This window comes from Pyrgilauda ruficollis, unplaced genomic scaffold (genome assembly GCF_017590135.1).
Source record: "Pyrgilauda ruficollis isolate IOZ18807 unplaced genomic scaffold, ASM1759013v1 scaffold28, whole genome shotgun sequence".
Classification (NCBI taxonomy): domain Eukaryota; kingdom Metazoa; phylum Chordata; class Aves; order Passeriformes; family Passeridae; genus Pyrgilauda; species Pyrgilauda ruficollis.
Window position 1 is genome coordinate 439,811 of NW_024524155.1, and position 16,800 is coordinate 456,610.

The following is a 16,800-nucleotide window of genomic DNA, read 5'->3' on the forward strand; positions in this document are numbered from 1 at the left end:
AGGAGCAGAATGGAGGTCAGCTTACAGAAAACTTTTGCCTTCATTTCCATGGAAACTGACACTACCTCCATACATAGAAATTCCTAATAAGTGAGCAAAGAACCGTGTACCTTATATATACAGTTAAGAACGGATCTTTCAGTCTTATCATTTTCTGCTCCTGTAGTGTGAAGAGGCTGCAGCAAAGTCTTCAATGGCAAGGCCATTATCCAATCCAGTAAGCACAGAAGTAAAGAAACCACCAACTGGAAAAAACACTTTCCATTACAATCAATTAAGCCAACACCTGCTAAACTGCTACTTCATTTTTATCTTTTTACTTTATTTCTCTGTCTTGCCTTTTTTTTCAATTCAGTAAAGTCAACCTTCTGCAGTAATGGCAGGTCCCACTTGTTAACCACTGTATCTTCAAAACCTATGGCATCAGTAAAAACTTTGGCTACTGAGGTATTTAACAAAGGCCCTCCATTCAACAGTTTCTCATCAGGGTAAGACTGTGAGCAGATACTATACTTAAGAGGATACCCACAGTTTTCAAAACTGATTTGTAGTGTATTGTTGTTAAAATGACAGATAACACAGATCCAAATTAAGGCTGATGCACCATTTTGCACATACATTTCACAGTAAAGTTAATCAAGGTTTACACAAAATGGAACCAATTCACCTGTATTTAGTGCTTTATAAATAACACATAATGTCCTTTACAACATATCAATAATGTTATGCAGCACCAGGTATCATCTGAAAGAAATCCAACTGCTTTCTGTATTGCAGGTTACTCAGTTAGCAAAAGAATCAACTCTCTCTTGGGATGTTTTGAAAGACTCTGGAACAGAATTAGATTAAGACACAAATCCACACCAATCATCAATAACTTACAGACTAAATAAATGTTTTGGATTTTTAAAACTCAGCTGTGGAAGAGAAGACAATTCAGATAAATATCTGCAAGATTCTCTAAAATATTTCTCAAGGTAAACAGAAGTCTTTAAAAAAATCAATTTACCTAATTTACTCATTTCACATAATGCATTCCAAGTTTGTCCTTCAAAAGTATAACAAACCTAATGAACTCCACAGCGAAGCTAAATCAGAAGAGACACAGCTTTTAGGAGGCAGAAAGTACTAGAAATGAAAAATACTTACCCTCTTGTCCTGCTCATAAGAGGAAGCTTCTGTACTGGGTAGCAGATGTGTAATAGTTGCTATCAGAATCTGGGGAAATATACCATATTTATTTTAAAATAGAACCTAAATATTTAAGTTTGAAATAATTTTTTAAGTAGGTAAATCTAACATGATACTAGATTCACAGTTAAATTCTATTACAATTATTTTGAGACAAGTTACAGTATTCCTTGACAATTGTTTTCTAATAAAAACACTTTTAATTGAGTTTTGCAGAATACATTGAAGGAGTATCTTCTGTTTGACTGACGTAGGTGCATTAAGGACAATGAAATTACACAGCTACCTCAAATATTCAGGCATAAAAGGAACATGACTCAACACACTTGTAGGATGCGGGAAGAAATCTGGTGCTGGTTTATATATGGCGCTATCTGAGCTACATTGTTTCTTAGAACTTCTAGAATTTGTATACACCCTGTCTTTATTTGACCAAAAATATGTCTCCAGAGGAGCACAGAAATGCTTGCTGTATCTCTTAAGAAGCTTTCACATGAAAGGACCTGGGAGCCCTCTGTCTTTTCTCTGTGGCTCAGACTCACAGAGGCCACAGTCTACTTCCTTGTTATGGGAAGCATATTCAAAATATTATTTTTGCGTTACACTGAAACTCTTCCATTGATATGCAAAATACAGTTGCAGATCCATATTTTAAGCAATCATTTTCTTCCTGAACTTCAATAAACATGCTTGAAGATACGTAATACTAAGAAAAAAACTGTACTTTACTGACAACATTCTCATGACACTTTTTCTCTGAGAAAAAACAGGCATAATACAGACACATTACATGTCAATACTGGAGTCAGGAAGTTAAGTGTGCTGCAATTCCCAGCTTCTAGTGTTAAGTAAGTTTACCTTTATAATAATTCAATGTTTTGCAAAGCATAATTTTCAATATTCAGGTGTTTAATTTTAGGGTAATACATTGTAGTGTTTCATTTAAAATAATTGAAAGTTTCAATTTAAAAAAATTACTTACTTGAATAATTCTTAATGGTGAATCAGCTTGATAAAGTTGAAGTCTATGTACATAATGTATCAGCATGTTCAGCATACTGCAGGCAACTTGGGCTACTGTTTTATTTGGAAACTGGAAAAGAGAACACAGCACAGTAACAATGACAAAATTATTTCATGTAAGAGTACATTAGGTTGTAGGGTGGTCACAAATTTCACTGGTGGTTTTACACATATAGTTCCTTAAGTATCTGTTTACCAGAGGAACAGAATTAAATTTTACAAAACACAAAAGGAACTACTTTATATTCATAAACAAATGCTAGCAGCTAACACCAAAGTTTTGGGGCAGACATCCAGTGAGATGCACACCAGGAAGGGGAGAGGTGCCTCCTAACTAACTTCAGACTGGTTAGTACAATATCATGAAGCCAGGAAGAAAGAACTAATTTCTTGTTATCTTAATGAATATTAATGAATTACTGCAAAGTCCCCCAAGGATCCAATTCTGAAATCAGAGGTCTTTGCTGAAAATCAAGGCAGGTGAAGAGCCACATGCCCAAAGTGCAGCCTGTAGCACTAAACAGGAGCTGAACTGTTCTGCCAGCGATGGCTGTGTCCAGTGCATGTTGGAATGGAAATGAATTCACCTTGGCTTCTGTGCTTAATTCTGCTTTTCTTTCAAAGGCAGGAGAAGGTTGCTGCTCTGCAGCCTGCCTTCCACAGTTACTGTGCTGGTCAAAGCAGAAGGGAACACATTTGTACAACTAATTCCCAGTCTTAGGGGGGAATGCACACCCTGTTCGACACTCATAAGTGGGAAAACATGGAAATTAAAAGAAAGGGATGTGTTTCCCTAAACTGTTGATGCACAAGACATGTAATTGAGTTTTTTACCTTCACTGCACTTGCTTTAAAATACTAAAGTGTACAGCAAATGACAAGGACAAAGTTAATATTACAAGTGAACTCCTGCATTATTAAGAACGTAGTTTACTTGTTTCAATCTCACTACATTCAGCAGTGAAGCTGTCACAGGTATGTGCTGCAAGACGGCTCTCTACTTCTGAACTCAGAAAAGGGCAATTATGCTGTAAAAATGCTTAGATGTAATTTCTTGGCTTCATAAGCTTTTTTCTTACTCAGACCACTTCTATTAATCCTTCAGGGAGGGATGCATCTCACAAAACTTAAAAAACCCAAAGCTTTGGGAAAGCTGTAATGTCTGGGCAATGAAGCCTGAGTAGAAAATAAAGATTTTAGAGTAAAAGTTCTGAAAGGCAAAAAACTTAAACTGAAAACATACTGGAAGAAGACTCTGTTCTGGGTCAGTGCTTCTTATCAAAGCCGAGCTATCAATTCTTACATTTAAAGTCTTGAAAAGAAATGGTACAAGCATAAGGAAAAATCTGGAGTACAAAGCTTTAATTACCATTTTTTATTTGTGTTATCTGTGTAAGCAAAAGGAAAGACTATGAATGGCTCTTGCAAGTCATCCAGGGAGATGGAAACCTGAGTACACAATGGGTAGTTAATTCTTGTTCTGACTTTCCCTATTTCTCAGTGGATGCAACTTCATGTTATTATTGACTTTTAGCTCAACACAGTAAACATCTCACATCTCCAAATAGTCACAAACTTTATGACAAGACTATAATTATTTTTTTTATCCTTCATGAGACAGTCTCTCTCCATCCATGCTGTGAGAGTACTCTGTAAGAGCACAGTAAGCAGGGTATAGATTCTAATGCTCAAGCTTGAGTGGCAACCAAAAAAAAAAACCTAAAAAACCCCAAACCAAAACAAACAAACAAAAAAACCCAAAAAAAAAAAAACAAACCCCCCCCAAAAAAACCAAAACAACAAAAAAAACCCACCCCAAACAAAAAAAAAAAACCCTGAAAGCATGACAATTTGATTACAGAACTTGAGATCAAATCCAGATTGCTCAAAATATCTTAACAAGCTTGCAGGAAAACCCCAAAACCACTGGAGAAGAAAAATGGGGTGCACAAACTGGGGTAGCTTAATACATAGATCCTGACCACTGACAGTAAGAAAAAAATAGCTGAGAAAAAAATACCTGCAGACTTTTCAGTGTCACTGAATAATTGACTATTCACTACTTAAAAACAGAAAGCATTCATTTCTTAAATTTTTAATGGTTCTTTTTCTAAAAAGGCTCTGAAATGAAGATGAATTAATAATTTTTTATTATTACTGGCTGGTTTGCAAAAATCAGTTAACCTCTTTATTTCTCTGGTTGAAGATAATTTTTTTTTAATTTAATAAATGAACAAAAGTAAGTCAAGACATAAATTCCACATAAAGGATAAAGTATATAAAGTAATGAATATGAATAAATTTAAAATCTAGTCTTGCACACAATTTTTTTTATTCATGGGAGAAGCATCAGGGAGGAAGTTTTGATCAAGAACACCAGGGTTGGCTGAAATAGATCAAATCCTTCATGTGCTTCAGAAAGCTGTCCTAGCATAGTCAATAGATCACATTTCAAAAGAATGCTGTCGCTAGGGTAGAGTTAATTTCCTCTCAGCAGCTCTTGCAGAGCTGTGTTTTGGATTCGGAATGAGAATGGTGTTGATAACACAATAATGTTTTGTTTTTTGCTAAGTTCTGTTTATCAGAAGTCAAGGATTTTTTTTTTCTCTTGTCTCATGCTGCGCCTGTGAGAAGGCGTGCAAAAGAAACTGGGTGGGAACCTGGCTGGGATGGGATCTGAACTGACCAAAGGGATACTCCACACCATAGGACATCATGCCCAGTACATAAACTGGGGGAGTTATCTGGAAAGGGGGTTGGTCTGGGTTGGGAAGAGGATATTGGTCAGCAGGTGGTGAGAAAATGTATTGTGCATCACTTGGGTTTTCTTTCCTTTCTCTTATCATTGCTATCATTTACCATTTACCATTTACTTTGGTTTTGATTATTAAACTGCTGTCATTTCAACATACAAAATTTGCCTTGATTCTCCTTGCCATTCCACTGCAGAGGGTGGGAAGAAAGGAGATTGACCATGTGGCTGCATGATGCTTAACTTCCAGCTGGGCTTAGACCACGATAAACACTCAGGCACCTTAGAACAGACAGTCCTGAGAGCTGTGGGTTCTGGAAGGACATTTTCCTGAACTCAAGCAGCCTCACTGACTAATGTGATAATGATAATGATCAGATAATGAAACAATTCACCCCTTTCAAGTCAGTTATTCGGTTCTGACTTCTTTTACAAGAACCTTCAGAGGGGGCATGGAAACACCTGTATGATGCCATAAACATTCCACTGCCATTCTTTGTCTCTGGAAAATGTCCTGTGTTATAAAGCATAAGAATTCACCACTTTTATGTTTAGTAGCATAATTTGTGGACATAATTTTTGAGAACTCACTTGATGGGGAAAGAAAAAGAAACCAATGAACTGGCATTTTTCCTGTTTCCCAACTCTCAGGGTTTTTCTTGGAAAAGTAGTCTTACCATAAGGTCAATTTTTGCAAGGGTCCATTCTTTCTGGATGTTAAATGAGGAATTTAACCTTGTCCATACTTGAAAATAACCTGTTGTTTAGCACTCATACAACTCAATTTGTACAACACAATTTTGTGATGTACCTGCAGCATTTTTCAGAGAAGCAGAATGAAATCACAGGTCTGGATGGCTGGTTAGATCCTTTGTGCTCAAGCTCCAGCAGAGGTTAATGTAGACAGAATGATATTGCCACACAGCTGGGAGAAGCACTAGCTATGTCCAAACCAAGCTGCTGAACTGCAGCTCTGAATATGCTTCCGGTATTTCAAAAATAAGCATGTAATTGCTGCAAACATTTCTATTCAATGTTATTTGTTCAATTGAACTTATCAGTAAGTTGGACTAGGCCTATAGCTCCCTACCCATTCATTTCTCCAGAAAATAAGAAAATAATCCATTCAGGGAGTTCCAACCTCTGACTACTTGGTAGCCAGGAGATCGCTAAGGTAACAAATTAGAGCTAATTTATTTCTCCCATGACAAATTAATGAACTTTTCATTTCGTTATGAAACTCAATTGTGAATGTATACCATTGCTCAGAACAGAAAAAAAGACAATGTGCATTGGATGGTTTTGCCAACACAAAGAAAAGCAAAGAAGAAATATAAAGATCTTTGTTTTCTCATTCAAAAAGTAATTTATGTTTGATATAAATGAGATACAAATAATTGGTTTAATAAATATGTCAGAGAAAAAGAACATAAATCACTACGAATTTCAGGATTAAAAATAGTTCAAATAATGATAAATTGAAGCAGCAAGATAAAACATCATTTGCCTTATACCAAAGTTGCACAGGAACCTGATAAAATGCAAAAGTTAAGCGTTATTAAAAACCGAGTGGAAAACACTGGAACAGGGTATTAGTGGAGCTGCAAAGAATGAATGTGATTTTGCAAAACAGGAAATTGCAATTTAGAGTCTAATACTAAAAGCCCTGCAGCTACCTTATACTGAGACTCAAATCCTCCTTCACCGGATGTGAGCAGCTGATCTGCTAAGATATTTTTCATATGCCCATTGCTTAAAAGAAAATAATAATCCCCAACATCCGACAGAAGACATATGTAACCAGTGTACACTCTAATTTTTATTAATCTGTATATAAAGAAAGACTAGACTATTCACAGAATTTTGATGCAAACAAAAAGAACATAGAAAGGCTCTGAAGATAAACTGGAAAGCATTTAAAAAGTTGAAGCTCTTGATCACAAACATGCAAATTTGAAAACTGCTTAAAACCAAGATGTTTTAACTAACATCCTAATTATTCTATAAAATAAGACACTAAGAACAAATGCAAAAATATTTAAAATAGTAGGAAAACAAAAGCACTCATCAAAGAAAAAAAAAGCCCAAAAAATGCAGCTCCTGGAATAAGCATAGAAAAGGACTCTGCCACAGCAAAATGAAACATTCCTGGTGCTTCCATGCATACAGTATAAGTACTCTGCATTTCTCACTAAATATCTAGCCCGGCCTAAGAGGTAATATTGCATAATTCAATGACTCGAACTCAGAAGTGAACATGCACAGAATGTTGTAAGAATACTGTGGTAGGTTAGAGTGGCTAGTGATTTTGTTAAAATAAAGATCCACTATCTTATTCTCCCAGCACATCATTCTCTCCAAACTTAAACAACGGTAAAGAAATTTTGACATTTCAGAGATCCACTCATTAAACTGAATTCTCTCTTTTGTAAGGATGGCAAATGAGACTGCAAAGTAAGGATGCTCAAACGTCATTATGACTTTGAAAATGCAAAGTATCTTTACACAAAAAGGCAATATACATTGTAAAAATTTAATTCTTTCACCTTTAAAGAAACACATATCACATTCAATGCTTCCTTGATCTGAGGATGATGTGATTCATGGACTAGCTCTTCACAGATCCAAATTCCAAGGCTGCAAAGAGCAACACATCTGCAAAACAATGTTGGAGGACAAGTTGTTGAGAAACATTCTACAGGAATGTGTAATTTTTATGATTCGATAAGTTTTGATAAAGACGTAACAACAAATATGTTTTTAGTATTTCCAAAACAACTGCACAAAAACCTTTCTAGTGCTGTAACTTATTTAAAAATTATCAAGAAATCCAAGGTATGCTGGTGAAGGCAGAGGAAGCACCCATCTGAGCAATCGAAAAATCCAAAAGACATCAAGAACTCCTGCATTTCTATGTGTGTTTTGATTAAAAATATTACCTGAAATCAACATGTGCGAAATTCTTATATTTTCTTAAGACAAAGCAAAAATTGGGGCGGAAGCTTCCTCCTTCCTAACACAAGAGGTTGCTCATATTTAGAGCTTCTGAGACACAGAGATGAGAGAGGAATATTACTCTCTCATAGACATTCACATTGTTTTAGATGGACAATAAACAAGGATGAATAGAGGAGGGGTAAATGAATCCTAGAGACTGTATACATATCATGATTAGTACATTAACTTTTGTTGTTTCTTCATGTTATTTCTTCTTCATAGAAATAGAAAAGAAGTGTAAAGGTAAAGAGTATTTAGATAAATGTGTTCAAATCAGCAGATGGATGAAATTTGTTCAGAAATGTTAAGGAGCTAGCTTAAGGCATCTCTGACCCATTAGTTATTTTCTTCAGGAACACAGTCTACAAATATTTTGGTAACAACTTCAGAATTCAAAATCCTGGATAAAATTGGAGAGCAAGCCAAAGCTGACAACAAGAAAGCTGGTCATGTGACCTGCAATGCATTACATCTGGGGAGGAAAAACTGTAGGCAAGAAAAGAAACAGAAGCAGCTATGAAGCCTGTGCTGTAGAAAAGGGAATTTAAGGCTACACAGAATCACAAAAATGCTTACAGACTGCAAAAATACATACAAGACTTAATTGTACATTATAGTGTAAAACCACCCTATTTTGTACATTGTCACTGAAAGAAAAATTGCAAAGTGGAGAGTGTTATGCCTTTTAGAAAGCAGTTTTGTAACACAAAAAATTAAATTAATGTGATCTCAGGATACTCCCTCTTTTTCCTGTGTTGAGAAATATTATCAGCTCACATGAAGAAAGAGGTAAGTGGGCTGATGAAAACTGCCCTTGGTTTTTAAAAACACTGCTTAAAGGTTCAATATGTTGATTTTTCCAGAACTGTAGCTTTTCAGTTATGTACTTCTAGTATTTTTAAATGACAATATATTAGTTACACATATATATTCACTCTTTCCAAATATATAAGGCACACAAATGCACTCCTCCTTGGCTGGCGTTAGAGATTCCTGTTCCAATCCCATATACACGACTGTAACTCAATGCTTCTGAAGATGGGTACAGAGGAATAAAATTCTAAGCAAATTAAGAAGCAGAAGAGAAAACTGGTAATAATCCTCTCCAGAGTTTATTTCATGAAGATGCTTAGGTTTAAGCATCAGAACAACCATTCCTAGTTTAATGCTTAGCTCAGTTTTTTTCTGCTTCTTGTCCATACCATCGTAATGGCTCACATATACTGGATTAATTCTGTTTTTCAAATTAAATAATGTGCTCTAATAAAAAAACCCCAAAAACTACCCCTCCCTCATAAATGATCTTGTCCTAATCAAAGTAAAGAATGCCTCTCTAGTCCAGAAAATCCCCGAGCTAAATACCAGAGTAGTCTGGGAAAGCTTATTCTGTTACCTTTATTTACACCCTTTCCTATCAGCCACTATCACAGAAAGAATACTGGACTAGACCAGCCCAGTTTGTTCATTTAATATCTCTAGTACAAACAATTTCAAATTCACATAATGGACCACAGTTTTGACAGTGGTGAAGAAAACCATAAATAAAATGCAACAAATATTTACTTTAAGCTCTCTAATATATTCACCTCAAAACAGTCTAATAAAGAAAAGAACCTATTAATGTAGAAGGTCTTTTTGTATGGCCTACCGTGCAGGACCAGATGGCTCCTCTCTTGCTGAGCTTAACACAGTTTTAATTATGAGTTCCTAAAATGAAGAGGAAATACTCACTGATTTACACGTAACTCCATCACAGAAAGCATCAAAATATTATTACAGTGCACACAGGCATGTTGCTTAGCTGAGTCTCTATGTTGTAGTCAGATGAATTGTTTGCTTACCACTACTCCAAATATCTAGCCTGTCCAAGATACTTGTTACTGTGCCACCCCAAGAATCCTACACATTACTATCCTAATTTCTGCTGATGAGCCATGTATCCAATTCTTGTCAAAGCATTTCCATGAAATATCAAGGGTAAAAAAGAAATAGTAAAGGACTCCCCCTGAAGCTATCTTGAGTAGTGCTAAAGGGTACGATGGAAAGAATCTTTTATCTTAAGGTTTACACAAGCATTTTTTAAAAGTTTAATTGATTTTAAAAGTATTTTCAACTGGTTGCTGACTAAGTGCCTACAGTGCCTTAAGACTGCCATCAAGAAGAACTGTGACTCAATGACAGTGAAATGACCCTAAAACTGTAGGCTGCCCTTAATATAATTCATGTAAACAGCCATTCTACAATAGAAATGAGAAAGAAGGAACTTAACATCAATCTCTAAATAGGAGCAAGGTGTAAAGCAGCTCTGAAATCATCATTTCTCCCTAAATTGAAACAGTTTGGAAAACTTTAGGCGAGCCTTTCTTAGACACACAAACTGAGCTCTGTGCAGTTTCAGCATACTGTCACACTACCTAACTGTCATGATAGACAAGGTAAGGACTCCATTAATATTTGCCTTTTGAAGAAAAGACACAAACACACTGCTGTACAGAAATTTTTTAAAGCCTCTAGGAACACAGGCAGATTTCACCAGTTGTGAAATAAATAAAATTGTCTTAATAAATTAAATAATGAATCTTAAACCTCTCAACCTTCTTGTCTCAGCTAATTAAATCTGTGATACCTGCACATCACCCTAGTGAGAGGAGGCTTGAAAGAGTGAGATAATGTATCATTTCCTTCTACAAGCATAATTATTAAGTTAATAGCTATTATAACTTGTGTTTAGAAGTATAAAGTTTGACAAGACTTCATGGGATCTTGGGTCTTACAATCTATTTGAAATTACTTTCAAAAAATTTTAGGATCTTAAAATCTTAATATTTTCTGCAAAAGCACAATATTAGGCATGTATTTGGTTAACAGAATACCAGCCAAATATTCTTAAAATTCCTACCTTAACATCTGTAAACTGAGACACAGCAATGTCAGGAATATTTGGGTGAAGAGCGGGTAGTTCACGATATAAATTGGGAAAACAGACTAGAGATCCTAAAAGAACCTGTGCTTCAACTCTTGGTGCCTGAAAAGAAAAAAAAAAGGGGGGGAGAGAAATATATGTTCTTACTGCAATCAGGAAGCTGACATTTTTAGATTCCTTAAAATAGAATGATGGCTGAAATTGTATATAGCCATTTCCTTTCTCCTGGAAATTGTGAGCCCCTGCAAAGCTGAGTAAACGGAGACCTCAGCTCCTTGGATTGTTACTCATGCACACCCCTGCTCTCATCTTCCAAGACAGTAAAAAGGAGGCAGAAGGATTGTTAATACTAGAGACAAACTAATGAGCTGCTAACTGGGCTCAGGTCTTAGGTTCAGCTAATTGACCAGGACGTGGAAAACTACTAAATGTGACCTGAGGCATTGCTGAACAGGAAAGGCTAGAGTGTAAGAAGCTGACAGAGGCTTCAGATAAGTACCTTGAGGGAGACTGGATTTCACAACTGGTTAGAGAGGGATTGATGGGAGAAACAGTCAAAATTCACAGACAGTTGGAGGAGACTATGGGAGATTTGAGAGAGTACAGTATGCACAGCCAACAGCACCGAGGTAATCACATCAGTATTACTATATAAGGCTGAACTTGCCTGAGTAACAAAATCAGATATGTGAAAAAACATCCAAATAGTGCAAACACTAGCACATTTGAGTTCTCAAGCCTGATCATAAAAGTCATTCCATAGCAGAGATATGGGGGGAAAAGTACATTTTTAAAATGAAATCATACTAAAAATAGACATTTACTGTAAAACATCTTCAAGCACAGAAAAATGGCAGTCACAATTTTGTAACTCTAAAATAAGACTGCTTCAACAGCAATTTTTGCATTCTTCATATATTTTCTGAAGAGGCATGTGTAGTGCTCTAGAATAAATCATTAACATTATCTGTATTTGATAAACACTACATTGAATTCTGGGATCAATTTAACACCCTAGTAAAAGAAAAATATACTGCTCAGTATTCTCTCAAATTTTCTCACCCATAAATGATGAATACTTACATTGAGGAAAGAAGAAGCAGCCACTCTTCCTGCTGCTACAATGAAATCCATAATAAGCATGGTAGCACCAGGTAAACCAAGTGAAAAGAACTGAGGAGAACAGTGCTTGATGATTGTATTGACAATATCCTCGCAGAAGGAAAAGGGAAAAAAGGAAGAGTATCAACACAAATCAAATGAAAAATGAAAGAAAAAAGGCATATATTTATCAAAAGTAGAAAGTAAAAATGTAAGAAAGAAAACTCATTGTGGCCAGTAGGACACTCACTAATGAGAGAAGAGTAGCACAAAAAGATAAATTCCTTAAGTACACTCATATTAACATAAGTAAACTTGGTATACTTTATAGATCAATTTAAGCTTGGACAATAGTTCATTTATTAATTTACAGTCAGCTTTAAAGAGTTCTGTAACTGATTAACCATTCATTTCATTAGGTACAGAAAAGATACAGAAAGATAACCAGGTATTATACCTTAACAACTGTTTAATCGTCTCCATCAAGTATTGTCTGACTATAGCTTTAAAAAAGGTATTAGCCTCTTACATATACCCATATGGAACCAAAATTTGAAGGAAGATAATAAAGTGTTTTGTAACATTTCTGGTATGTAGTTAATCAGCACAGCATATTATGTTCTTGTGGACTTGGTGAGGCACCTTTAAAAATCATTGTACGTGTTGCAATTTTTTCCAAAAGTACTTGAAAAAAGTACAAAATGCTTTAATTGTAAAAAAACATCCCAAGTCTACAGACAGACATCCCTCCCCTTCTGTCCTTTGAATAATTCTCCACTAGTAGTAATATCCAACTAAATAGCAGTGTCATAGGAGGATTTCAATTCAGCAAGAAAAGCAGCATTAATGGCTGTTAGAGGACAGAAACTGGAGGCCTCTCCTATCCATAGTCATCTATGGAATAATTTTGGACTAATTCTATTCTTCCCAGTTAAAGAAAACAGGGTTGCTTGAACCTTTGATCTACCCATGCCTATAATCATTCCTCAAAAATGTTCACAAATCAAACTTTTTTTACACTTCTGCAAACCTTTAAGAAGTATTTAAATACAATATTTTCAGACTTCTTAATAGCAAAACCTATAAAAAAGGTCTACTCCCACTGATTAGATATGCTCAGTACATCTCAGTTTGCTGGTTCCTATACTTGCTGTAGAAACAAAGTCCTCCAATGTAGTGAGCACAATTTACTAGCTAAACTGTTGCAGCAGGGAGCAAGTAAGAAGAACAGTAGACTTTAGAGAGATCTGCTTCCTTCTCTTTCTTGAATACTTCAATCTGTAACATACAATTAATAAAAAATGAGAGAGTACCTTTTCTGCCCTCATATTTGCTTGAAACGGACTACAAAAAAGCATTTCTGAATACAACCAAGAGCACGAGGATCATTTATCAAAGTTTTCTTTTTAGAAAAAGTATCAGTCACAGCACTAATTTCCAAAACAAAGTTAAATTACTCAGATGAAAATTGAATATTTTTGAGAAGAGAATTTTATTTTCAGTCAAAACACTTATATTATCTTGAATTTAATGATTAACTTACTTGATCAACATGAAGAAGTCCACAGTGCATTATATTGTAGAAATGAGTTAAAAAATCCCTGTTTGGAGAAACATCTTGTCTTCGTTTCATTGTCTTACAAATAAGCTTATAAGCATGTAGCTTTCCTTGTTTGTATTTATCAGTCAGCATTGTTGCCTAGTTTAGAACAATATTTATTATTCATAAATAAAAAAATTACATTAAACACTCTTCTACACTTATGTTAACTTTTATTTCTGTTTCACATTTTAGTGCTCAAATTTACCTTGAAGAGCCATGGTGTTAGAATTCTCAGTGGTGGAATTAAAACTGGGGGAGATGGTGAAGTTAGGTTGTCTGTTGAAATACCAAGATTGTCTCTTATCTGCAATTATTAAAAACAAAACAGAAAAAGAATTATTTATGGGAAAATATAAGGTGGTGGTTTTTTCTTTTTGAAAATCCTACACAAGCAGGTCAGGTTGGAGAAAAGGTTCAGTTCCTTTACCTTGGCCAGATTCTGCCACAGTTCACACAGATAATCAAAAACCTGGGCATGAATCTCTGGATCCATTATGCTGTTGACATCTCCCAGAATTCCTAGCATCCTCCTCCACATCACAGTAGCAACATCTGCGTGCCATCCTGTAAGTGTTCCCCCAGCCATCACACTGCAACATTCTGAGGGGAATTCACTAGTTTCTGTAATGGAAGAAAAAAAAGTATAGTGAGATCTACCTCTCCAGAGCTGGAAAAGTTCTGATACAACTATTAAATATACACTCCTCATAAAACTGAATGATCGGGTTTTCAGAATAAGCTATTTTTTACCCATTCAGCCACCTCAACACTGTATATATTAAGCTTGGTCTATAATAAGCTCTGTAGAGTAAGAACTGTCCTGTTTCTTATATTCTTCCATGAAATAACATTTAAGGTCACTGCTGGAGCTCTAATACAGATCTGATGGACCTAGTAAGGCCACTCCTCTTGTAAGTATTTTCTTACATTCCTTGAAGTCCAGGAGTCTCCAGAACCCCACCTGGCTGCTTTCAAGTAAAATTATCTTTCAACTTTACATTTTTCCTAATAATGCATAAAGACTATTTTTTTCAGAATCTACTAGGAAAGCATGTTATTGCAAGTTGAAGTGTGACTAAACTTGTCTCTAGCTATTGTCTTTTAAACAGCTAATTTGTATGAGTGGAGATGGAACATTCAGTAACTTAGCACCACAGTCTTAACACACAGCTAGCTCTTTCCGCACATCAGTGCTACATGAAAAACCATTCTTTTTAAAGTGGAAGATGATTAATCTAGACTGCCCATATAAAGAAACCTTCAATAGATTAAGATGGCTCAAGTCTACTCAGGTCACGCTTAACTACCTAGGCAGCCACAAAATACTAGAAAATGAGCCAGCTTGAGAGCAGCAGGCATTCAGAATTGTCTTTCCAACCCCTCAGGTGGATAATTCGTTGGGATCTTCTGAAAATTTTGTAGCCCCTATAGGCACACCAAATCAAAATTAAATCTGAATCCAGCCTAATCACATAGCCTCTTCTTTTGAACTTCTGGGCCACTGTGGTAGAGACACTATTGGTTACTAGGCTGTAGATTTTGAAGTACAAAGCAAAATGATCTTTCTGTCCATCAGTAGGCTACTTAAAGAAATAGGATCTGAAATACATGGCAGACACTCTTCTGTTTCAATGAGACCAAATGTGGGAGAAATATTCACATCGCATTTACAAAGAAAATGTATCTTAGAATTCCATAGCTATGATAGTTGACGTAATTACAAATTAGTTTAGATAAGAAAGGGAAATGAACCAAACTTGCAAGGAGAAATTATAAGATTATGAAATTATATCTTATTATTTGTTCATCAGTGATAAAACAGTCCATGGCAGGACCACATGCTAGATTCAGCTGCCACAATTCTAAGCAACTAAAAGAACAATTTTAATATGTGGACTATTAATCCACCGCCAAAAAGTCCAATGAAATGCAGGTTAAAATGCAAAAGGTTTTTGTTTACTTTTAAAAGCAATCACTGTAATTAAATATTTTTGGAGTGCAGATGAAATAGCCTTGTACAGGATTGTTTACAACTCATGTGATACTAGCTACTTCACTACATTGCATTAGAAAAAAGAAAGAAAGAAAGAACAAGTTTGTATTTTCTATTCCAGATATTGCCTAGGTCATCTGGCGTCTGCAAAACAGAGTGGTGGAGCTTCTCATCCAGTTGCAGATCCTTCTGCTCAATATGATCTGCATGCAGAGTGGCAGGAGAGGGTGTCTGTGATCGGGATCCAAGAGCAGATTGGATTGGAGAAGCACTTTCAGAGCCTGCAAATGTAATTTTTAACAGTTACCTTAAAAGCCTTTTCTATTTTCTTGAGCTATTGATATGTTGTCTAAATACAGAGTTAACAGAGAACTGAGCTGCTTTTATGTATCAAATTGGGCCAAGAAAAGTAAAAAACAGTAAGCAGATCTCCCTGTGAGTGGTGTTCTGAAAGAAAACAAAGTACATGCAGAAAAACTGAAAGATGAACATCAAAATCAGACAGGTAAGTGGACCAGCAGACCTGTATTTTAGGTCCAAATAATTCTAAATGTGGTTGTTTTGCATCACTTTCAGTGTTTTGAACCAGCTAAATTTCTCATCACATTCCCTCACCTAAATTTCTCTCTAGTAGAAAGTTTAAGCAAAAGTTTTCCTGGAACAAATGTTTTTCCAGGGTTATAGATGCATGCAAGTTAATATATAAATAAAACCTCAAATCAGTAACTGATAATCTTCAGTGTTTATCTACTGATTGAGCTGAGAAAATCCACAGGATGGGAAAGTTCTGTATAATTAGAGGGGTGTTATTTCCTGTAAAACAGGAAATCACAAGTGTCTGAATGACAGTGCTACAAAGGCATTTTTCTGTAATAGTCTCTGAGCAACCTGTCTACACAATGATGTGGTCTCCACTGTGTGATCTATGGAGAAGGAGCAAGTAGCTGTATTTTTCTTCTGTACTATCTTATGTTTCACATCCTGAATTTGTCTAAAGATCCTTATAAATAGCTGAGTTCAGCCAGAACAGTCACATGGCAGACAAAGAGAATGAATATTCACGACAGACTTTTCTACACATCAGCACATGTTAAAATGGAAGAATTCCTATTAATTTTAATAGATAAATGTAACAGAGACACAAAAATATTATGTGTAAAGTTCAGTATTAGTGATCAAGTGAACTTTAGGGACAGCAATTGAAAAGTGAGTCTTTT

The 16,800-nt window shown here is 35.6% G+C and overlaps 1 protein-coding gene across 14 annotated transcripts in view; it reads right to left on the reverse strand.

Moving 5' to 3' along the window:
• The window catches only part of RALGAPA1 (Ral GTPase activating protein catalytic subunit alpha 1), a 130,612-nt gene that overhangs the window by 57,609 nt on the left and 56,203 nt on the right, over positions 1–16,800 (reverse strand). For 12 of the 14 annotated variants that reach the window (XR_005955484.1, XR_005955479.1, XR_005955483.1 and 9 more), the window contains 11 exons: positions 15,712–15,864; positions 14,018–14,211; positions 13,796–13,894; positions 13,531–13,686; positions 11,970–12,098; positions 10,863–10,988; positions 9,612–9,670; positions 7,513–7,621; positions 2,174–2,284; positions 1,150–1,218; positions 111–245 (listed from right to left, as the gene is read on the reverse strand). Coding sequence is in view for 4 of the 14 variants with exons in the window: in XM_041471840.1 (XP_041327774.1) it covers positions 111–245; positions 1,150–1,218; positions 2,174–2,284; positions 7,513–7,621; positions 9,612–9,670; positions 10,863–10,988; positions 11,970–12,098; positions 13,531–13,686; positions 13,796–13,894; positions 14,018–14,211; positions 15,712–15,864 (1,340 nt within the window). In the remaining 10 variants the exon portion in view is untranslated. The remainder of the gene's footprint in view (positions 1–110; positions 246–1,149; positions 1,219–2,173; positions 2,285–7,512; positions 7,622–9,611; positions 9,671–10,862; positions 10,989–11,969; positions 12,099–13,530; positions 13,687–13,795; positions 13,895–14,017; positions 14,212–15,711; positions 15,865–16,800) is intronic. The other 2 variants (XR_005955485.1, XR_005955480.1) reach the window with 1 other exon arrangement.